Source organism: Oncorhynchus mykiss, chromosome 19 (assembly GCF_013265735.2).
Source record: "Oncorhynchus mykiss isolate Arlee chromosome 19, USDA_OmykA_1.1, whole genome shotgun sequence".
Taxonomy (NCBI): domain Eukaryota; kingdom Metazoa; phylum Chordata; class Actinopteri; order Salmoniformes; family Salmonidae; genus Oncorhynchus; species Oncorhynchus mykiss.
The window spans coordinates 28,935,079-28,958,055 of NC_048583.1; the positions used below are offsets into that span (position 1 = coordinate 28,935,079).

Sequence of the window (22,977 nt, forward strand, 5' to 3'; positions counted from 1 at the left end):
TTTTACTGAAGAGTTTAATGAATTATACAAATATAACAACTTTTAAACAGAAAGAACAAATCTGTTGCTGAAATAAAAAATAAAAAAAGGCACTTTTATTATGTTAAACAATCATCCAGACAGAACAAGCTGTGTTCCTCGACATATTCAAACTTAAAGAGGCCGTTGCTGAGTTTACATTACAGTCGGTAACCCCACACTGGTGTTGAACCAACAGCATCAAGACAGAAATATAATGTAGCAGTAGCATTAACGACTAATATTAAGACACTCTGAAGTCTTTCAGTGTCACTTTGGTTTAAATACAGCCTTGGATAACAGTCTAGTTCACTCTGTAGGAAACCAATAACTGACCAAAAGTATACCTGAATGCAGAAGAAAATAACATTTTGTTTGACATTTTCTTACAAATATTTATAGGCGAAAGTAAGGAAAGACACTGATGGGACATTTCTGGATGAGTAGGTTACTGACAGAAGAGCCGTTTTGGGGACAAGGCTGTTACAACACAGCCACTTTGCCCTTTCCAAGAAACAGGCAGTAAGGCCTCTCAGGTGACAACGAGGCAGTTCAAATGAAAATGAGTGAAATAACATTGAGATGAAGTACAGCACTTGATCCATTGGTGGCAGAGGTGTAGCCTGGTCCCAGATCTGTTTGTACTGTTACCAACTCCATTGCTCATTGTAAAGCAAATGAGGAACAAGGAGTTTTGCACAAACAGACAGACTCTGCTAGCCTGAGTGCCAAACCATGCTAAGATCTTCCATTAATATTAGTTGTTACTCTTGATCAAAGAGGTATTGCTACAATTCTTCCAGCATAGAACTTAATAGATCAACCATTGCATTAAAAGGGGGATAAATGGGGGGGAGGTTAAAAAAAGCTAACTTTATTTGAATAATTAAATAGGCACATAATTTCAAACAATAACAATTGGATACAATTACAATAATTACAAGAGCCAGGAACCAAATGACAGGATTTAAAGCAGGGGTGTTAAACATACGGCTGGATGGGGGGGGGGGGGGGGGGGGGGTCCAGAAAACTCCATACACTTTATAATGACAAATGACCAAATCGAAACTGTAAAGATTAAATGGACCTACATTTATACAGTTTCTTGACAGTGTCCAGCTCGCCAATGAATCACCGAAATGAAAACTAGACAGTCAGGGAGCATTGAAAATGCCAAAAGCTAATTTTGACGGTGAGGAAATATAATCGATTCTCAGTGTGGCCCTCCGGACCTCATTAAAGATCAAATGCGGCCCCCGGGAAAAAATTAGTTTGACACCCATGACCTAAAGCGTCATCTCTCACAACCTTGCCCTGCATACCCCGAAGCGGATACAGCCTCTGTGACACCTTTAGACCTCCGGGGGGCGACAGACGCATATGGCTGTGAATCTGGTGGCGTTCCACGTTATACTCCTAGAACGCACGGAGGATTATCAGGGCTTGTATAAATAAAGCATTTCAGGGTAGGAGTGCTGATCTAGGAGCGGGTCCCCTGTCCTGCGCAACTTCTCCCACATTAGGACTCCTACTCTGTGACGCTTTATGAATATGGGCACAGATCTCACAACGCCTGGAGAAGTGATTCACCGGGTCACATACTAGGGATTGGGCCCCGGGCGAGGACTTTCATCTAGTCATAAAAGGCACAATAAGAGTGTGTGTGTGTGTGTGCATATTTACATATATCATTACAGAGAAGGCAAGTGTGGTTCAATGGGTTTTTGTGCTGGTTGATTATCTTTGTTCAAGGTGTGCGTGTGAGTATGTATTGTATATTTAAAACACTAGTCTGTACATGTGTGCACATGCAAGCTGAGGCAGAGTCAAAGTGGATGCTGAAGCGAGAGCAGGTAGGTCTACTTGATGAGCTTGTTAGCTCGCTGGTTGGCTTCGTCGATACGTGCTTTGTTCATGTCCGCCTGAGAGAGAGAGATAGAGAGAGAGAGACAGTACAGACACCAGGTGAGAGGTGGATGAACACGTCTACATTTCCATCACTTAGTGCAACAGTAGCACTTCCTTGACAGTGGAGGCCAACGTTAGGCAGCCTCATGGTACACTAGAGAAATATACCACAGACTTGACTAAGGTATCTGAGGTGTAGGAAGGTGAAAGACTAAACTGTAAAAAATTTAAAAAAAAATAATAATAATAATAATCTCTTCATAATAATCTCTTCTCTTTTAAATGACTGAAGTTTGCATTGATCTAACATGGTAAACTTTTGCTCACAAAGACCTCCAGAGCATACTGGTGACATCCACGGCTGCGTTTATACAGGCAGCCCGGTTCGGTGTTTTGTCCAATCAGATTTGTCCAAAGACCAATTAGTGAGAGAAAAAAAAAGAAGATAGCCCATAGAAAGAGAGCCTCGCAGTATAATAAAGCCGTAAGGAGTGAGGCAGTGTATGGATTGGATAACACAGCCCAGCTATGACGACAACCCACCTTATCTGTGATGCGGTCGATATGTTTGTTCTGCTTGTCTATCTCAGAGCCCATGTCCATGGCCATGTTCTTCAGGTTGCCTATGATGCTGCCCACCTGGTCCAGATTCTCCTCCATCTCATCCTCCCGAGCATCGTTGGTTATCCTGGGGGAGAGAAAGGGACACGTTACATAAATATCTACTAATCTCATATGCATTTTCATGAGACTTCTTGCTCTTGCTTGATAGCTCTAAACCCTTCAATTTTACCAGATCTGAAGGGTCTAGATAAGTAAAATCAATGTAGCGATGGACCTTCCACCATATTGCCGGCCACCTTACAGATCTGCAAACATTGAAAGGGCAAAGGAAGCAAGAGTGACTTGGGACCGGCTAATAAATTCTAGGTGTGTATTATATGGTTGACTGGTTTCACTCACCTCTTGACGTAAGGTCCCCCCGTGGACTGCTGCTGGTTGGCCTGTCCATTACGGATGCCTGCTGGTTGAGTGGACACCACCGAGCTGTCCACTCCCTCTCCTCCACCTGCACTGCCACCATCACCCATTCCCCAGGTACGCTTGTACTTAGAGTCATGCTCTATGGACGTTACCCTGATGGACAAGATCAATAAAAGTAATTCAGTCCGCCAATCAAATCAGGGGACAACTTCAGGGGAAGATAGATTAAAACATGCTAGGAAACTGTGAGAGCTATCACTACAGAAGGTACAGTACAGAAAGTTACGACGACTCATTTCCAGCGTAGCAGACAGAAGTGAGGTTAGGTAGCTGAAAGGTTAGGTTACAGTTTGCTACCTGTCACAGGGGCAGACACAGAGGCCACAGCACTTGGACAGGTCAGTCAGGTTCTTCTCAGCCTGTCTCATATCCTGGTTGATCTGGTCCATACCCTCCTCCGTACGCTTCAGTTGCTCTGTTACACAAACAGAACATCAAAAAGATCCAGCTCAGGGAAATGCAACATTAAAAACAAATTACTGAAATGAAAACCTGGCTTGTTTTTAAAAAAAATGTTTAATGGTTTTGATGATCAATGACAATGTCTTCTCTAGGGCGATTCCACAACAGGAAGGCCCAGAAATATATTTGGTATCTTAGATTGCACTGGCAATTCTCACGTAGAGACTTTGGGGAGGAAGGATGTTTGATATGCTTTTTACAAATCATGATGAAAGTAGCCATTTTAGGCCCTTTTTAAAATGACTCCTTATAGTGTGCCCTAAAATATGGAGAATGTCTAGATTTAGAAATACACATTCAATTTATTCAACATGACCATCTCAAAAAGTACCCTTTTTGATTTAGTAAATGTTTTGACATATTTTAGACAGTATCAGGGGTCGGAAACGAGCGGCCCGCGCGGCAAAACCTGCCCGAAAGGGATGTTTTTTTTTTAGATTAAAAAATAATTTTAAAAAGACTAGAATCACCAGGAAAATTCGTTTAGTTTAGGAAATGTTCCCAAGTATTCCCACAAATAAAGTTAAATGTTTGTGTCTAAATGGAATCAAGGTATGAACTTGTTATTTTTAAAATACAATTTCATATTGGGCTTAGTTGTGGTCAATTTACAGTGCACAAATAATTATATTTATGTTCAAGTCTAATTAAATTCTCTCTCCCTGTAAATTCAATTTAATTCAAATTCCAGGTTCGTCTCAATTCCAATTGTAGGTACATTCCAGTATTTCAATATTATCCCCAACAATTCCACAAATTCCAATTAGAATTCAATTCCCTCAGGTGTATCATATCACTATTCAGACAGCATAGCTACAGTGGGTATCAGAAGCATTCCCCCACCCCTTGGATTTGTTCACATTCTGTTGCGTTACAAAGTGTGATTAAAAATCATTTCAATGTGATTTTTTTGTTGTCCTTGATCGACACAATACCAAAATGGAAGAAGAACAAAAAAAAAGTGATTACAGCTGTGAGTCTTCGGTAACGAAGAGCTTTGCACACCTGGATGATGTAATATTTGCCCATTATTCTTTTAAAATGAGGCAGGCTTCACTTGGCTGGTTCTCAAACACGTGCAGATCAAACGCACCGCTGGAACGCCGAGTAAGGCGTTTACGGGTCCTGGTAAACGTGAAAGATGGCGCAGAAAACCGGGTGTTTTAACCGACGTTCGCTTACTTCAATCTTGACCGTACGCCGATTAAGGTAGGCAGAGTAAGGCGTTTGCATGACTGTTGCATAATCTGCCTACTGCCATAAGCAGTTTAATATCGAATTATTAGTGTGCATATAAACATACTCGAGGTGTTGGGGGATCACACCTAGACAGCAATTTTCAAGTCTTGCCATAGATTTTCAAGCATTTACCAAGTGATGTGTTGTGTTTGAAGTTATTATTATTAGTGGTATGTACAGGATACACATGGTATTCACTGTCCAATAAAATGCTTACTCGCAGGCATTTAGGCCAAACATTTTATTCCTTTGTGGTGTTTTTATGCAGTATTACTGTAGTTCCTTTGTTGCATACAGGATCCATGTTTTGGAATATCTTCTGTATACTTTAATTCTTATTTTCACATTTAGGTCATTATTCTGGAGTAAGTACAATTTTGTTGCTCCATTCTCAGTTGTTTTCTCCCTTCATAGTCATTGAAGCCCGCAGCTGCTTTAAAAATGGCCAATGGCCTCATGGTGACACCACTTAGGCAGTTTCCTTCCTGTTCTGCAGCTCAGTTCAGAAAGACTATCTTTGATGTGTCTGTGTGGTTTAATACATCATCCACAACATAATTATTAACTTGACCATGCTTAAAGAGACATTCAATATCAGATTTTATTTATTGTTACCCTTCTACCAATCACTCCCCGATCTTTGTAGTTGAGTCTGTGCTTATAATGCAATACTTGACTGAGGGCCCTTACACATGTATGGGGTACAGAGGAAGGGTTAATGTAATTTATGTGATATGTAAAGCCAATTTTTACTCCGGAACTATTTTACCCGTGCCTTAATAAAAGGGGTGAACACTTCCACAACAGCTATATGTTATTTTTTAAATAAAATGTGTTGACATTGGAGTATTTTGAATAGATCAATAACAAGAAATCAGAACTAAATCCATTTCAATTCCACTGGCATGTATTTATTAGAATTGTTTTGATCAAAGTGGGGTGAATACTTATGATATACTGGAAATATAGAAATACAAGTTGAAATGATTTAGAACAAATCCTGTAGCCAATGTTTGATACTATGTGCATTAATTCCATTTACTGGAAAATGTAAAAATACTGAATTCAAATTAAACTAAATGTTTTACAATTCCAATTTAAAAAGTCAGTCTAATACCAATTCCAGAACTTGAAGATTGTTGAAATTTGAATTCAGTTTTACATAAAATAATTAAAAATTAAAATGGCCCAAAATAATGTGATATAAATGTAAAAATAATATTTAAAAATCCTTCCTCCCAGTGAAATTTCTATGTGAGAACTACCAGAACAATATGAGATGCAACTTTTACAGGAAGAACCACTGTGTCATACCGCAGCACACCTTGTCGCAATATTGCGGCATGTTATTTAATTGTCAGCCATTGTTGCCATTAATGCAAGTTTGACCACCAGAGGGCATCTTTGAGAAGCATTTGATAGCCTTCAATATTGTCTGTACTAGAGAATTTAAAACCTTAGTATATGGGATTGATTTTAAGAAGTGTAGCCTAACATTCTAGTGTTTCTACAACAACAAAAAAACCCTCAGGGGTTGAAGCAGTGGCACAGGGTACCATACTAAACCACACATTACCTCTAAATCCCACAGCATAATCTCAAAACTTTTAGTTGAGCAACCACTGTAAGATAAATATTTTTGGAATCGCCCTCTAGCAAAAGATGGCGTTCCAGAGCTGGTACTTGGTAGTGGTGAACCATGTATCTCTGACTCACCCCCCTGTTGGTCCAGCATTTCAATGGTATTGACACCAGTCTGCCTGCTCTGTGGACACAAGAAAAGACCACAGTTCAGCACCACATCAGGAACTCAAAGACCACAGTTCAGATAACTTATAAGGGCAATAATCTTTCTCACCTCCTCAGCCATCTGTAGCATCCGCCTGGTGCTCTCCAAGGACTGGGGGGAGGACAATAGAGGAACAAAGCAGTAATGTTACAAGTAGTACATACAATATTCAGACCGCGTCCCTTTTTCCATGTTACAGCCTTGTTCTAAAATGGATTAAATCAATCTACACACAATACTCCATAATGACAAAGCGAAAACAGGGAATTGTTTTTGCAAATGTATTACAAATAAACAGCAATACCTTATATTTACATAAGTATCCAGACCCTTTTGCTATGAGACTCAAAATTGAGCTCAGCTGCATCCTGTTTCCATTGATCACCCTCAAGATGTTTCTACAACTTGATTGGAGTCCACCTGTGGTAAATTCAATTGATTGGACATGATTTGGAAAGGCACACACACACACACACACTTGTCTTTATAATGGTCCCACACTTGACAGCAAAAACCAAGCCAAGAGGTCGAAGGAATTGTCCGTAGAGCTCCGAGATAGGATTGTGTCGAGGCACAGACCCGGGGAAGGGTACCAACAAATGTCTGCAGCATTGAAGGTCCCCCAAAACAGAGTGGCCTTTATCATTCTTAAAATGGAAGCAGTTTGGAACCACCAAAACTCTTCCTAGAGCTGGCTGCTCGGCCAAATTGAACAATTGAGGGAGAAGAGTCTTGGTCAGGGAGGTAACCAAGATGGTTGTCCTTCTGGAACGTTCTCCCATCTTTGCAGCACTCTACCAAATCAGGCCTTTATGGTAGAGCGGCCAGACGGAAGTCACTTCTCAGTAAAAAGCATGACAGCCCACTTGGAGTTTGCCGAAAGGCAAACCATGAGAAACAAGATTTAAATCTTTGGACTGAATGCCAAGCGTCACGTCTGGAGGAAACCTGGCACCATCCCTACGGTGAAGCATGGTGGTGGCAGCATAATGCTGTGGGGATGTTTTTCAGCGGCAGGGACTGGGAGACCATTCAGGATCGAGGGAAAGATGAACAGAGAAAAGTAGAGAGAGATTCTTGATGAAAACCTGCTCCAGAGAGCCCAGGACCTCAGACTGGGGGCAAAGGTTCACCTTCCAACAGGACAGCGACCTTTAGCACACCGCTAAGACAACGCAGGAGCGGCTTTGGGACAAAGCCTGGATAGACCTGAAAATAACTGTGCAGCAACGCTCCCCACCCAATCTGACAGAGCTTGAGAGGATCTGCAGAGAAGAATGGGAGAAACTCCCCATATACAGGTGTGCCAAAAATGTAGCGTCATACCCAAGAAGACTTGAGGCTGTTATCACTGCCAAAGGTGCTTCAACAAAGTATGGAGTAAAGGGTCTGAATACTTATGTAAATGTGATATTTCCAAATTTTTCTATACATTTGCAAACATCTCTAAAAACCTGTTTTTGCTTTGTCATTTTGGGGTATTGTGTGTAGATTAATACGGGGAAAACGACTTAATCCATTTTAGAATAAGGCTGTAATGTAACAAGAATGTGGAAAAAGTCGAGGGGGTCTGAATTCCTTCCGAATGCATGAACATGACAGCTGGACAGACAGACGTCAGTGTCTTTTAGGGGTACAGGCAATCCTGGGCGGATGCTCTAGGTCTAGGAAACACAAAGACTAGGTTCTATTGGTCTAAAATACAACAATGGCCTCATTTTAAAATCAGTTAGGCGAGGAAGAGACACGGTATACCCCGTGACTAGCCCAGTTTACTGTGCCTGGTCAGGCGAGGTAGAATAATTCAAATCAGGCAGGAACCATCTCCCTCCCAGCAGCACATCAATACACAACATAACAGCAGCAGCAGGTGACATGGCGTAATGATGGAATGCAGTCAGGTGAGACAGAGGACCTAATAATAACAACAAGAGAGGCAGGACAGGACTGAGTGTGAAAGACTCTGAAAGGTGTAGCCTACAGCAGAGGAGCACTAGGAGGTAGAGCTAGGAGAAAGGATGACTCAGGGTATGACGACTTCAGCAGTATGAGCGGCTACACTATGCCACCTCACTAAAATGGCTTAAGCTAACAGAGTTGAAAATGATTCACCCCTGACATTTCTAAGCTTACCTTTTGTCCGAACCACTCAAAACTGTGTGTGTGTGTGTGTGTGTGTGTGTGTGGTACAGTAAGAGGTTACTGTGACAGTTTACCCCAAGCCATGTTGTCCTAAACCCAGCACATAGGTATCAGTCTGTCAGTCAGGCAGCAAGGAGAGAGAGAGAGAAAGACGGAGAGAGAAATTCAGGTTGGTAAGACGAGATAAAGATTAGAATCAAAATGTCAGAGGACCACACTATTTAGTATAGTGTTAATAGAACAGTTTTACTAACCTGGACCTGAATAACTTCTTTGCTTAGATCAGTGGTTTCCACTAGCGCCGGCTGTCGGCTACACAATCGTTTTCAGCCGGGTACTTTTCCCACAGATTAACTAGGCTACTTTTTGTTTACAATTTGCAAGTCAGAGAAAAAGTATGCCCGAGCCCTCTCCCACTAGAATGAACGATATGCATCTTCTAGCAATCTAAGTGAGCGTGTTTCATATGCAGCCACAAAGTGCTGGTGCATAGGCTTACTGTGCTATGATTGACGAACAGCAAGCTTGACTAGTTTTTAAATGGTGTCGTACTGACTGAATAAAGCCGATCTCATATCCTCCCCCATTCATAAATCATATAAAATGGACAAAACTGTGTTGTTCCGATGCGTTACAAGTAAACTAAAGATTCTAAACTAAAGATGTTTGTAGTCAGTAGCCTACCGAATCGGTAAGAAAGCCGTACATTTGGCGCCATAATTTGCGCTGGTAGGCTTTTTGGTGATTACCTGCAGATAAATTATGAAAACTTTTGATAAAGATGTTATTCACGCAGTGAGGATTCACCTAGGCCAATAGAGAGAAAATATGGTCCAAAATATGATTGTTAAAAGCCAATGATACTTGTATGGTATTTTCAAAGATATTATATGGGTCTACTATTGACAATGGAGACGTCAATTGCGGCTTTCTGTGGAGCAAAGCCATTGATTAGCACCCGCTTCATTCTTCAATCATACCTGTATTACAGATAGCTGAGAAAATGCCTCTTAAAAGGAAGCTTGAAGCCTGTGGAAGTTGGCAGACTTTTACAGGATTCTTTAAGAATAATCTGTGGGTCAGTTAAAAAAAAAAAAAACGTATTTTATTTTTAATGAATGACATACTGCAATTCACAAAGAGTTGCAAACACTTGTTGACTGCGGTCAAACCGTGTAGACATTCTCCAAGCTCTGATGCTGCGGATGGTCATTAGTAGCCTACCAAACTTGCTAACTGCCTGGTGCTCAGCACTCTATTGTCCCTCTAATCCCTCTGACATCAATGCAAATGTGATCAAACACTTAATGAGAGCCCATGTTTCGCAAAATGTATATAGGCTATGCGGGAGAAAACAGAGTGATGGCCGCTAATAGAAAGAGGAGGACCCCCACGAGCTTTCTATAGGCTAGGCCTACTATATTTATTTCTCAACTTTCCTAATATTAAGCACATTGCTTATATTTACAACAGGAGTATAACCTACCTGGCTGGCAATTAAAATAAACCACAGGAAAACCATTCAAGTGTACAGAAGACATGTATTTTTCCCATTGCCAGTTGAGACAGGTGCATGATAATGGTCCATTCTAAATCAAAACAAATTTCACACCTATATTATTTAGGTGTATGTGAAGACCAGAATAAATCAAGAATAGTCTGATGGGTGACAATATTAGCCCATCACTTGTGAACGATGCCCAGATTGTGTGGCGTAAGGAAAGAAACAGCACATTCATTTTTTTTGCAACTTTCTCCAATCAGTCACTCACCTGGCCTATATGTTTTGATAAGGTTTGTATCACAACTGGCCAAATAACATCTTAAATTTAAAACACATTAATCCGCTTTACAAGGGGTGTAGAGCCTAACTGGCGCATATATATATACACACACACACACACACACAGCAAGCGAGTTTCAAGTTTGGGGAAGTTAATTTTCACCGTAAAAATGCACCTTTATAATAAAATAATTACATGTATAATCTCATTTGCGGTCACTTTTGAGAATGGTGTTTTTCAGCTAATTGATTGCATTTTGGAACATATACACTTGCCGTGTGCGTATTGGTGAACTCATAAAGTGAAGAAATAGCCTAATAGTTGATCAACATTTTAAGCTAAACGTTCTGATCTGTTGCGTCAGCCACATAGTTTAAATAAGTTGTTTTGATGCTAGTGGTTGTATTAATTTGGGATCTATCGCATCCCACAACTTTCCCAGACTATGTTTGGTTATTTATTTCTCACACAGAATACAGTAGGTTAACTTTTGTACTATGGGGGGGGGTAGTAGATTGACACAGGCTACTTTTGCTGTTTGTTAGGCCTACTCATCTTGTTGGCTGATGAAAAGTAAATGTGGACAGTTCTTCCAATGTCTTCAACATGCACCTTTTTGATACATTTTTATTTTGGGGTGTGGTTACCCTTTAATTCAAGTGTGCATGGTCTAGCAAAAGGCTGCTGTTAAGCTGAGTTGAAGCCACATGTGATGGTTGAGTTTGCGAAACAGATACCCACTGGATTAATGAAAAACAATCCTGATATAATTCTGCCAGGTCAACATAGGCTACATGGACTGTCAAGTCATGACACGGCCTGAGAGAAGAGGACGTGCAAGAGAGATAGAAAGCAGTTGCTTTGCGAGGTATCTCTAGCTGAAAATAAATCATCTAAGTGATTAATGGTTGGTATTTAGCAGTCTAAATTTTATCAGCATATCGATTGCGCAACCAGGGGTGGAAAGACCTTGGATCATTGTTACTCTAACTTCCGCGACGCATATAAGGCCCTGCCCCGCCCCCCTTTCGGAAAAGCTGACCACGACTCCATTTTGTTGATCCCTGCCTACAGACAGAAACTAAAACAAGAGGCTCCCACGCTGAGGTCTGTCCAACGCTGGTCCGACCAAGCTGACTCCACACTCCTTCCAACACGTGGACTGGGAGATGTTTCGTATTGCGTCAGATAACAACATTGACGAATACACTGATTCGGTGTGCGAGTTCATTAGAACGTGCGTTGAAGATGTCGTTCCCATAGCAACGATTAAAACATTCCCTAACCAGAAACCGTGGATTGATGGCAGCATTCGTGTGAAACTGAAAGCGCGAACCACTGCTTTTAATCAGGGCAAGGTGTCTGGTAACATGACCGAATACAAACAGTGCAGCTATTCCCTCCGCAAGGCTATCAAACAAGCTAAGCGCCAGTACAGAGACAAAGTAGAATCTCAATTCAACGGCTCAGACACAAGAGGCATGTGGCAGGGTCTACAGTCAATCACGGACTACAGGAAGAAATCCAGCCCAGTCACGGACCAGGATGTCTTGCTCCCAGGCAGACTAAATAACTTTTTTGCCCGCTTTGAGGACAATACAGTGCCACTGACACGGCCTGCAACGAAAACATGCGGTCTCTCCTTCACTGCAGCCGAGGTGAGTAAGACATTTAAACGTGTTAACCCTCGCAAGGCTGCAGGCCCAGACGGCATCCCCAGCCGCGCCCTCAGAGCATGCGCAGACCAGCTGGCCGGTGTGTTTACGGACATATTCAATCAATCCCTATACCAGTCTGCTGTTCCCACATGCTTCAAGAGGGCCACCATTGTTCCTGTTCCCAAGAAAGCTAAGGTAACTGAGCTAAACGACTACCGCCCCGTAGCACTCACATCCGTCATCATGAAGTGCTTTGAGAGACTAGTCAAGGACCATATCACCTCCACCCTACCTGACACCCTAGACCCACTTCAATTTACTTACCGCCCAAATAGGTCCACAGACGATGCAATCTCAACCACACTGCACACTGCCCTAACCCATCTGGACAAGAGGAATACCTATGTGAGAATGCTGTTCATCGACTACAGCTCGGCATTCAACACCATAGTACCCTCCAAGCTCGTCATCAAGCTCGAGACCCTGGGTCTCGACCCCGCCCTGTGCAACTGGGTACTGGACTTCCTGACGGGCCGCCCCCAGGTGGTGAGGGTAGGCAACAACATCTCCTCCCCGCTGATCCTCAACACTGGGGCCCCACAAGGGTGCGTTCTGAGCCCTCTCCTGTACTCCCTGTTCACCCACGACTGCGTGGCCACGCACGCCTCCAACTCAATCATCAAGTTTGCGGACGACACAACAGTGGTAGGCTTGATTACCAACAACGACGAGACGGCCTACAGGGAGGAGGTGAGGGCCCTCGGAGTGTGGTGTCAGGAAAATAACCTCACACTCAACGTCAACAAAACTAAGGAGATGATTGTGGACTTCAGGAAACAGCAGAGGGAACACCCCCCTATCCACATCGATGGAACAGTAGTGGAGAGGGTAGCAAGTTTTAAGTTCCTCGGCATACACATCACAGACAAACTGAATTGGTCCACTCACACAGACAGCATCGTGAAGAAGGCGCAGCAGCGCCTCTTCAACCTCAGGAGGCTGAAGAAATTCGGCTTGTCACCAAAAGCACTCACAAACTTCTACAGATGCACAATCGAGAGCATCCTGGCGGGCTGTATCACCGCCTGGTACGGCAACTGCTCCGCCCTCAACTGTAAGGCTCTCCAGAGGGTGGTGAGGTCTGCACAACGCATCACCGGGGGCAAACTACCTGCCCTCCAGGACACCTACACCACCCGATGTCACAGGAAGGCCATAAAGATCATCAAGGACATCAACCACCCGAGCCACTGCCTGTTCACCCCGCTATCATCCAGAAGGCGAGGTCAGTACAAGTGCATCAAAGCTGGGACCGAGAGACTGAAAAACAGCTTCTATCTCAAGGCCATCAGACTGTTAAACAGCCACCACTAACACTGAGTGGCTGCTGCCAACACACTGACACTGACTCAACTCCAGGGGAAATGTAAATATATCACTAGCCACTTTAAACAATGCTACCTTATATAATGTTACTTACCCTACATTATTCATCTCATATGCATACGTATATACTGTACTCTATATCATCGACTGTATCCTTATGTAATACATGTATCACTAGCCACTTTAAACTATGCCACTTTGTTTACATACTCATTTGTACATACTGTACTCGATACCATCTACTGTATCTTGCCTATGCTGCTCTGTACCATCACTCATTCATATATCCTTATGTACATATTCTTTATCCCCTTACACTGTGTACAAGACAGCAGTTTTAAAATTGTTAGTTAGATTACTTGTTATTACTGCATTGTCGGAACTAGAAGCACAAGCATTTCGCTACACTCGCATTAACATCTGCTAACCATGTGTATGTGACAAATAAAATTAGATTTGATTTAAAAGTATGCCATATTTCCTTTTGAACTACTGAAATTGTGATTATGTCAGACAGCAGCTCTATAGAGATGAGATGATGCCTTGGAATAAAATAATGTAAAATTAAACAAATCATTTACACAAATATTCTATTAAAGTAATGTGAATAAATGATGGTTAATAAGTGATGAACAGTAATGGGCAGTCACTACCATTATGGGACTTTTATTAACTTATTTTATTCTGTTTTTCAGAATTCAACCCACATAATACATAGTGCAATTCATGTAAAAATAATAGAAACCAAAATTGAAAACCGTCATTAGTTTTTAATAATCGAACTTACCTCAAAAAGCACTAAATCGCTCAGCACTACCATTTTCATTAGCATCATCGCTAACAGATACACAAAGTGGTAGCCGCGCACACCACACACACAGACAAGGACATTCCCGTTGCCTCTTCAGAAGGCTGAAGGAAATATGAATCATGGACGCATTCTGTTCATGTCTTATGATAAACTTGGGACAAATTAATTAATGTAATACATTTAGTCGATTCCCTACTAAGGTCAATATTTTTTTTTTTTTTTTTTTTTTTTTAAGTAGCCTAGTTAAATTGAAGTGGAAAATGTATGCTAATTGTAAACACCTACTACCCCCATTCCCCCAGCATTCCTATGGTGTCCCCATGGATACGGGTGGCAGCTGTACCTCATCGGTCACTTGGTTGGCCCTCATGGTGATCTCTTCCACTGACATGTCTGCCATTTTGCTGCTGTCAAAGTTGGAGGTTCCTCCTGACACACCAAGCTCTACACTCTGAGGCCTGGGAGAGAGAGAGAGGGATGGAAGGAGTGTGGGAAAGGACAGGGAGTGGAGAGGGAGAGAGGGATGGAAGGAGTGTGGGAAAGGACAGGGAGTGGAGAGGGAGAGAGAGAGAGGGATGGAAGGAGTGTGGGAAAGGACAAGGAGTGGAGAGGGAGAGCGAGGGGTCATAAGTCATGTATCAGGATCACAGATATACATTTTAAAGTTGTCTGAAAAAGGTACCATTTAAGTTTGAGGACAGAAATGGCATACTATGGAACTACATAAAAAAAAAGAAGGTTGTTTGACTTAGGCCTACATAAAGGGAAATTATGCAAAACATTAAACAAATGAGATTATTTTCCTGCCAGCCCAATGTTGGAATGTGGAAAAAGAAACAGCAGCAGGCGGGTTCCTTGTCAGTGACATTAGGGCCTGGTGTTGTTAAGCAGAAAGCATGCTGACAATGAGGAGGCTGGTGATAAGGAGCGCTTGATAGGGAAATGAGGATCATGCGTTTGGCACCATTGTAACGTGGCAGCCACAGTCAGGAACACATTAGCACTGGATGTCACACTCGGGGTTGACAAGCTGCACTGGATTCTCCACTGGGTTATGACAGAGAGAGACGGTTTCAGTCACATGTTTTAGTGCCAGTGTGTTCCAATATCTAAACTAGCATAGATATTGGAACGGAGCCAGAGTGTTTAATGGCTCACATGACATCACAACACTATTCCTGTGGACTGCATTTGAGAAAAGCAGCAGAAGATATAATTGTGAGTGTGTATATATAGTGTGGACACCCCTTCAAATGAGTGGATTTGGCCATTTCAGCCACACCCGTTGCTGACAGGTATATAAAAATCGAGCACACCGCCGTGCAATCACCATAGACAAACATTGGCAGTAGAATGGTCTTACCGAAGAGCTCAGTGACTTGACGTGGCACTGTCATAGGATGCCGCCTTTCCAATAAGTCAGTTCGTCAAATTTCTGCCCTGCTAGAGCTGCCCCAGTCAACTGTAAGTGCTGTTACTGTGAAGTGGAAACTTCTAGGCATAACAACGGCTCAGCCGGAAAGTGGTAGGCCCACACAAGCTCACAGAACGGGACCGGCAAGTGCTGAAAAGCGCGTAAAAATCATCTGTCAATTCTGTGCATCCAACATTGAGGCAATAGTTTGCGAAAGGCCCCTTCCTGTTTCAGCATGACAATGCCCCCGTGCACAAAGCAAGGTCCATACAGAAACGGTTTGTCGAGATCGGTGGGGAAGAACTTGACTGGCCTGCACACAGCCCTAATCTCAGCTCCAATCGAACACCTGAATGTGGAATGAGATGTTCAACAAGCAGGTCTCCACATACTTTTAGTTATGTAGTGTATGTTCTGTTCAAGGTTCATGTGTGAAATGCTGACCAGCTCTTTGATGGAAGACCGTTGCAATTAAGATGTTTTGGTACCAGAGGGGTACTGACAGTTTGGACCAGCAGGCATAGCCTAGCCCTAGATGTAGGCCTATCGAGGGTCTAGTAGAAGTTCAGTATCTAGGGCTCTGCTGACAAGTATACAACCTGAAAACTAATTTCTCAGGACACATGTCCCCTGTGCTCGCTCTGCCTCTCCTGCTCCCCCCTTTTCCTTTGGACCTGCTTAGAGTAACTATTTCCTGTTTTTGCAATAACCCCTGAACTATAACTTCCCCACACACACACACTACAAAAACAGGGAAAGGGGATGGTTGGCTGACTGTTAGTGATGTTCAGTTGACTTTTCACATGCCTAACTGCGTACTTTTATTTAACTAGGCAAGTCAGTTAAGAACAAATTAAAAATACATACAATATATATATAGGACAATACACACATCACAACAAGAGACAACACTACATAAAGAGAGACCTAAGACAACACAGCATAGTAGCCAAACATCATAACATCATGGTTTCAACACAAAACATGGCACAAACATTATTGGGCACAGACAACAGCACATCACACAAAGCAGCCACAACTGTCAGTAAGAATGTCCATGATTGAGTCTTTGAATTGAGAAAACTGAACAGAAATGATTTCAGAACAAACCAAAGTATTACTTTAATTAGTAGTAATAAAATAAGACAGCACTTTTAAAGCCTATTTCACACTTTAGCCTTTCCCTAAATATTGTTGGCCTAAATGCTGAACTTCTAAATTTCAAGTTGGATTATAAAAACGAGAGGCTATATTTCTGTAAAGATACCATCTCAAACTTAAGAACACATCAGCACATTTCAGACAGGAAATGTCTCACTCTTCGGAGTGCTGGGTCGTTCCACTTCAAAAAGCACAAGAAAGAGGATTGACACCCACCGTCTCAGATTTTTCTGAAATCATCTAATCAAGATTAGCATTCCTGCAACATTATTTTGTTAAAATATAATATCTGTGAAATAAACCTAATTAATTGCACTCAAATTGACAATGAGTATATAATATCAGTTTTCTGTTTGACAAGTAGTGTGTAGCTGCGTCTCAAAGTATTGTTTCTTCATCCTATGTAACGTGTTCTCAGTGAATTTGGTGATGTCCTCTCCCCCCGTTCTGAGAAATTAGTCATTTAAATTGTTGGGTTTATGTCCCATTCTACATCCTAATATTACAAGGTTCTGACCACTAGATGGTGGTGTTCCTGCTATTAGGTGATTATTATTTTAAGATGCCAGATACCATTGGCTTGTGAAACTACCTCTAACTTCCTTCATACTGGACACAGAGACATGAACATGTTATCCACGAGTTCATTAAGGGCCTCATTGGCAAAATACTGAAGTATCCCTTTAAGGATTAGTAATAAATTAAAAGACAGCACTTCTAAAAGCCTATTTCACACTATAACCTGCTAAATTTGCAAGGTAACTTTCTTCATTTTGATTTCGGCACAAATTAAAAATGTGGCACTGACTCACCCATGCATTGACGTTTCATTGTTGTATCAATGAAGAGTTTACCATTCGATGTGCGACATGCACACGCAGTTACATTTGAGTCATTTAGCAGATGCTCTTATCCAGATCGACTTACAGTTAACTTAGTGCATTCATCTTAAGATAGCTAGTTTGGACAATCACATATCACAGGCATAGTAAGTACACTTTTCTTCTGAAACAAAATCTTTCTTTGAGCAATTCCATTAGCACAAATTAATATAATCTCCCCATTTGTCTGAGCAAACAATACATCTCAGTATTTTAGTCACTTTTTGATCTTTATCATGGGTGTCGATTTCAGACCCCACTGTATGTTTAGGTCAATCCTATTTTTTCCCCCTCTCTAACCTGCTAGATTTAGAGGCAGGTGGACAATCAATATCCACCGTCGTAGTGCGGATGAAGTGTGAGCTGGAATGTAAAGCTAACTGAAGCTGGTTAGCTTTAGAAAACCCTGAGTAGTATACCCATAGGATACCCTTCTGGTATGACCCATGCGTTGGTTGTATACCTGGCCACTGTTTCAAATGGTAATTTTTCAGCATGTGTGTCAATGGTACCTATATTAGCATCATCACAATTCATGTCCAAATCATCCTAAAATGATCTAGAAATGTATTGTGTAAACTCAACAATGTTACTTACAGATTATTTGGATATGAAGTGTAGAATGACCTAACCACTTTTGATTCCTCATGTCTTACCCATTGTTAGAAAAAAAGTTGTCCAAATAGGATGTTAGACACGGAAATTATTTAATATTATTTGAATCCTATAAATTAAAATGGCCAATTTAGGTGCAATCAATTCCCTTAATTTCTCAGAGATCAAATTATTTTTCAACAATAACCTGCTGCTCATTCTTTATGGTAAGCCTAACACATAGGCTATTGCTACATCACCCTATGATCCACCAAATGGTCCTCAATTTCACACCATAAAAATACATTGTCACACTACACCCAGCAGCAATACACCACACACACACATTTATGATTATGACAACAATGAGGATTAACTGCAATTAAATAATCTACTGTACATACCTATTCATCTTTCCACCGTTCCACTCCATACAGCCCAACTACTGTAGTGTTTTACCTAGCCTGCTGATCCATACATGCCTCCACGACACACATTTCCTGCTCTTCTACTCAAACCAGTTCCTCCAGGTTAGGTTTCAACAACTACAACATGACATCCCTCCGTTCCGTTCTTTTCTTTCATACTGAGGTTGTTCATGCTGACAATGTCTTATGGCAATAGACAGTATGACAATGGCTACACACAGAGGTAGCATATGGCACTACCTGTCCATGCATTTGTCTGCCAAGTGATTTGAGATGTCTAGTACAAGATAGGTAAAAATGACCAGAACAGAAAAGTTTATCAATTTCTCACCACCTTCTTATAATGCCTAATACACTGGACAAAAATATAAAAATGTAAAGTGTTGGTCCCATGTTTCATGAGCTGAAATTAAATCCCAGAAATGTTCCTTATGCACAAAAAGCTTATTTCTCTAAAATGTTGTGCACACATTTGTTTACATCTGTTAGTAATTATTTCCCCTTTGCTAAAATAATCCATTAACCTGACAGGTGTGGCAAATCAAGAAGCTGATTAAACAGCATGATCATTACACAGGTACATTGTTCCGAGGTCAATAAAAGACCACTTTAAAATGTGCAGTTTTGTCACAACAATGCCACAGATGTCTCAAGTTTTGAAGGAGCGCACAATTGGGATGCTGACTGCAGTAATGCCCACCAGAACTGTTGTCAGAGAATTTAATGTTAATTTCTCTACCATAAGCCACCTCCCCAACATCGGTTTAGATAATTTGGCAGTGCGTCCAACCAGCCTCACAACCGCAGACCACGTGTAACCACCCCAGCCCAGGACCTCCAGCTTCATCACCTGTAAGATTATCTAGACGGGCTGAGGAGTATTTGTGTCTGTAATAAAGCAGTGGTGTAAAGTACTTAAGTAAAACTACTTTAAAGTACAACTTAAGTAGTTTTTTGGGATATCTGTAGTTTACTATTTATATTTTTGACAACATTTACACCACTACATTCCTAAAGAATATAATGTACTTTTTAATCCTTACATTTTCCCTGACACACAAAAGTACTTGTTACATTTTGAATGCTTAGCAGGACAGGAAAATTGTCAAATTCACACACTTAAAGAGAACATCACTGGTCATCCTTACTGCCTCTGACCTGGCAGACTCACTAAACAAAAATGCTTTGTTTGTAAATTATGTCTGACTGTTGAATTGTGCCCCGGGATATCTGTAAATGAAAGAAAATAAAATTGTGCCATCTGATTGGCTGGGCCTGGCTCCCCAGTGGGTGGGCCCATGCCCTCCAAGGCCCACCCATGGCTTCACCCCTGTCCAGTCATATGAAATCCATAGATTAGGGCCTAATTTACTTAAAAATTGACTGATTTACTTATATGAACTCAGTAGAATGGTTGTGTTTATATTTTTGCTGAGTATAATTATTTAGCTGTGGGTTTCATATCCCAGATCAGAACAAATGTACAAGTCTTTACAGGTAAAAGTTATAGTTGGTAATTATGCCAATAAATCAGAAATAGCTAATTTTGTCAACAAGTACATATAACTATCAATCCACTTAGCTAAAACATTACATTCAGTAGGTATCCATTGGTCAACATATCATTTGATGGCAATACAGGTTGAGCGATTAAAAATCGGCATGGCCGATTAATTAGGGCCGACTTCAAGTTTTCATAATCGATAATCTGCATTTTTGGACGCCGATTATGGTTGATTACATTGCAATCCACGAGAAGACTGCGTGGCAGGCTGACCACCTGTTACGTGAGTGCAGCAAGGAGCCAAGGTAAGTTGCTAGCTAGCATTAAACTTAACGTATAAAAAAAACGAACTACACATGGTTGACGCTATTACTCTTTTAACTAGCTTGTCCTGCGATGCATATAATCAATTTGGTGCCTGTTAATTTATTATCGAATCACAGCCTACTTCGACAAACGGGTGATATGGGTATGTGCAGGAGTTTGGGCCGCTTGGCTCGTTGCGAACTGTGTGAATACCATTTCTTCCTAACAAAGACTAATTCATTTGCCAGAATTTAACATAATTATGACATAACATTGATGGTTGTGCAATGTAACAGCAATATTTAGATTTAGGGTTACCACCCGTTAGATAAAATATGGAACGGTTCTGTATTTTCACTGAAAGACTAAAACGTTTTGTTTTCGAAACAATAGTTTCCGGATTTGACCATATTACTGACCAAAGGCTCGTATTTCTGTGTGTTTATTATAATTAAGTCTATGATTTGATAGAGCAGTCTGACTGAGCGGTGGTAGGCAACAGCAGGCTCGTAAGCATTAATCCAAACAGCTCTTCTCAATGCTTGAAGCACAGCGCTGTTTATGACTTCAAGCCTATTAACTCCCGAGATTAGGCTGGCAATACTATAGTGCCTATAAGAACATCCAATACTCAAAGGAATATGAAATACAAATGGTAGAGAGAGAAATAGTCCTATAAACAACTACAACCTAAAACTTAACTTGGAATATTGAAGACTCATGTTAAAAGGAACCACCAGCTTTCATATGTTCTCATGTTCTGAGCAAGGAACTTAAACGTTAGCTTTTTTTTTTTTTTTACATGGCAAATGTTGCACTTTTACTTCCTTCTCCAACACTGTGTTTTTGCATTATTTTAAGCAAATTGAACAGGTTTCATTATTTGTGACTAAATTGATTTTAATAATGTATTATACGGAGTTAAAATTAGTGTTCATTCAGTATTGTTGTAATACACTTTTTTTGGTCCTCCAATAATCAGTATCGAAGTTGAAAAATCATAATCAGTCGACCCCTATTGCAAACACAACCTCATGATCATGACACCTGTTAATCATTTATCTGCAAACTTGTAGCAATGTGGGTGATTCCACTGCAGTGTCTGTGCTGATATTCATGTATGAGTTCATTGGGGTTAGCTACAGTTACAGTGTAACTAGCTGGACGTGCTTGGTCATCAGCTGACAAGTACAGTTAGGCCAGCTGTACTGTAACAAGGTGATCGCAAACAGACACCCAACCACCAAAGGAGTTGTTAGGTATTCCAGCAAAAGTGATCTAGCTAGCGAAGTTGGGTGGGTATTATTTGTGGAACCTTCCAACAGGAATCTGTTCCAAAAACGTTGTAAATAACAAGGTTGGTAACAAACAACGCATACAAAGTTGTATAGCGGCAGAATAAGATACAGGGTAGGGAGTGGGCTATTTCATTCCGTTTTTCACTCATCGCGTTTATTCCGATAAATGTCTGTTCTCACTCTGGTAGCCTATGGACAAACATTAAGAATAAACTACGTGGTGAGTTGATGCCTATTCGGCAGCTAGTTAGCTAGGTTCGTATGCGTTGCTACTTTGTATGCGTTGTTTGTTGGCAACCTTGTACTTATTAAAAGTTACTTGGAAAAACTGTCACCAACTTTATTTTGCTAACTTCGCTGGGTGGGTATAATTTGTGTAACGTTCCAACAGGAATCTGGTTGGTGTCAGTTTTTCCAAGTAACTTTTAATGCTCTAAACTTCGTCCCGACACACTAAAAGCATTCACGTCTTCCTGTAATTGAGTATGTTGTGCTAGCCCAACACAGCATACTACTAGTAATTGTTAGATCCGCTAGCAGTGGAAGCCAGCTAGGCTTGCTAGTTCCTCTCACAAAACACAGACAAGTCGCGTAAAACTCCCCGACTGTAGATAATTTGATGGATGAACACATAATGACAATGGGTTGTCTTCTGGATGAAAGCTACTTACTGCTACGCTTCCCAAGTAGGAAAAAATCTCCTTCTTCAGGTTATCCGTATGTGATCTTTGCAATTTATGAAATTCATTGATATGGACTGAGAGTCGATGGTGCGCATGTCCTGTCATATGATTCCACAAGTGGCGGAAGGCGATTTGCGCATGCGTTGGATCACACCTTAACAGCTAAGTTTGTGTACCCTACTGTTTACAGTGGTATCTGTAGCTACTGTTCTGATATTTTATTACAATGACAAGTGGATTATATACCAAACATATTTTATATTTATGATTTTTATATTTCAGTCTCCCCCCTGCTAAAAGCAGGGCTGATGAAGGCCTACCAAGCAGGAACGGGTTGGTGTTTGTCTCCAATAACAGTGTGATTGCCTCGTGTGGCTCCCCCCCTTGGTTGCTGCAGTAACGTCCCCACCTCCTTTGTCGAGGACACGCCATCTTGATTGCCTCTAGCCATCTTCATGTTTGTTTGA

At 41.2% G+C, this 22,977-nt stretch overlaps 1 protein-coding gene across 2 annotated transcripts; it reads right to left on the reverse strand.

Moving 5' to 3' along the window:
* Positions 1 to 22,652, reverse strand: LOC110497632 (synaptosomal-associated protein 23). Of its 2 annotated transcripts, none has more exons than XM_021573872.2 (8): positions 22,499 to 22,652; positions 14,585 to 14,699; positions 6,530 to 6,571; positions 6,388 to 6,436; positions 3,268 to 3,385; positions 2,890 to 3,063; positions 2,470 to 2,614; positions 1 to 1,940 (listed from the first exon to the last, which is right to left on the reverse strand). In XM_021573872.2, the coding sequence occupies exons 2-8, from the start codon at positions 14,639 to 14,641 to the stop codon at positions 1,878 to 1,880; spliced, it is 648 nt and encodes a 215-aa protein (XP_021429547.1). In that variant the 5' UTR covers positions 14,642 to 14,699; positions 22,499 to 22,652; the 3' UTR covers positions 1 to 1,877. The 2 variants fall into 2 exon arrangements, with proteins under 2 accessions (XP_021429547.1, XP_021429546.1); XM_021573871.2 differs by lacking the exon at positions 22,499 to 22,652 and adding an exon at positions 18,696 to 18,821.
* Between the last annotated feature and the right edge of the window lie 325 nt (positions 22,653 to 22,977).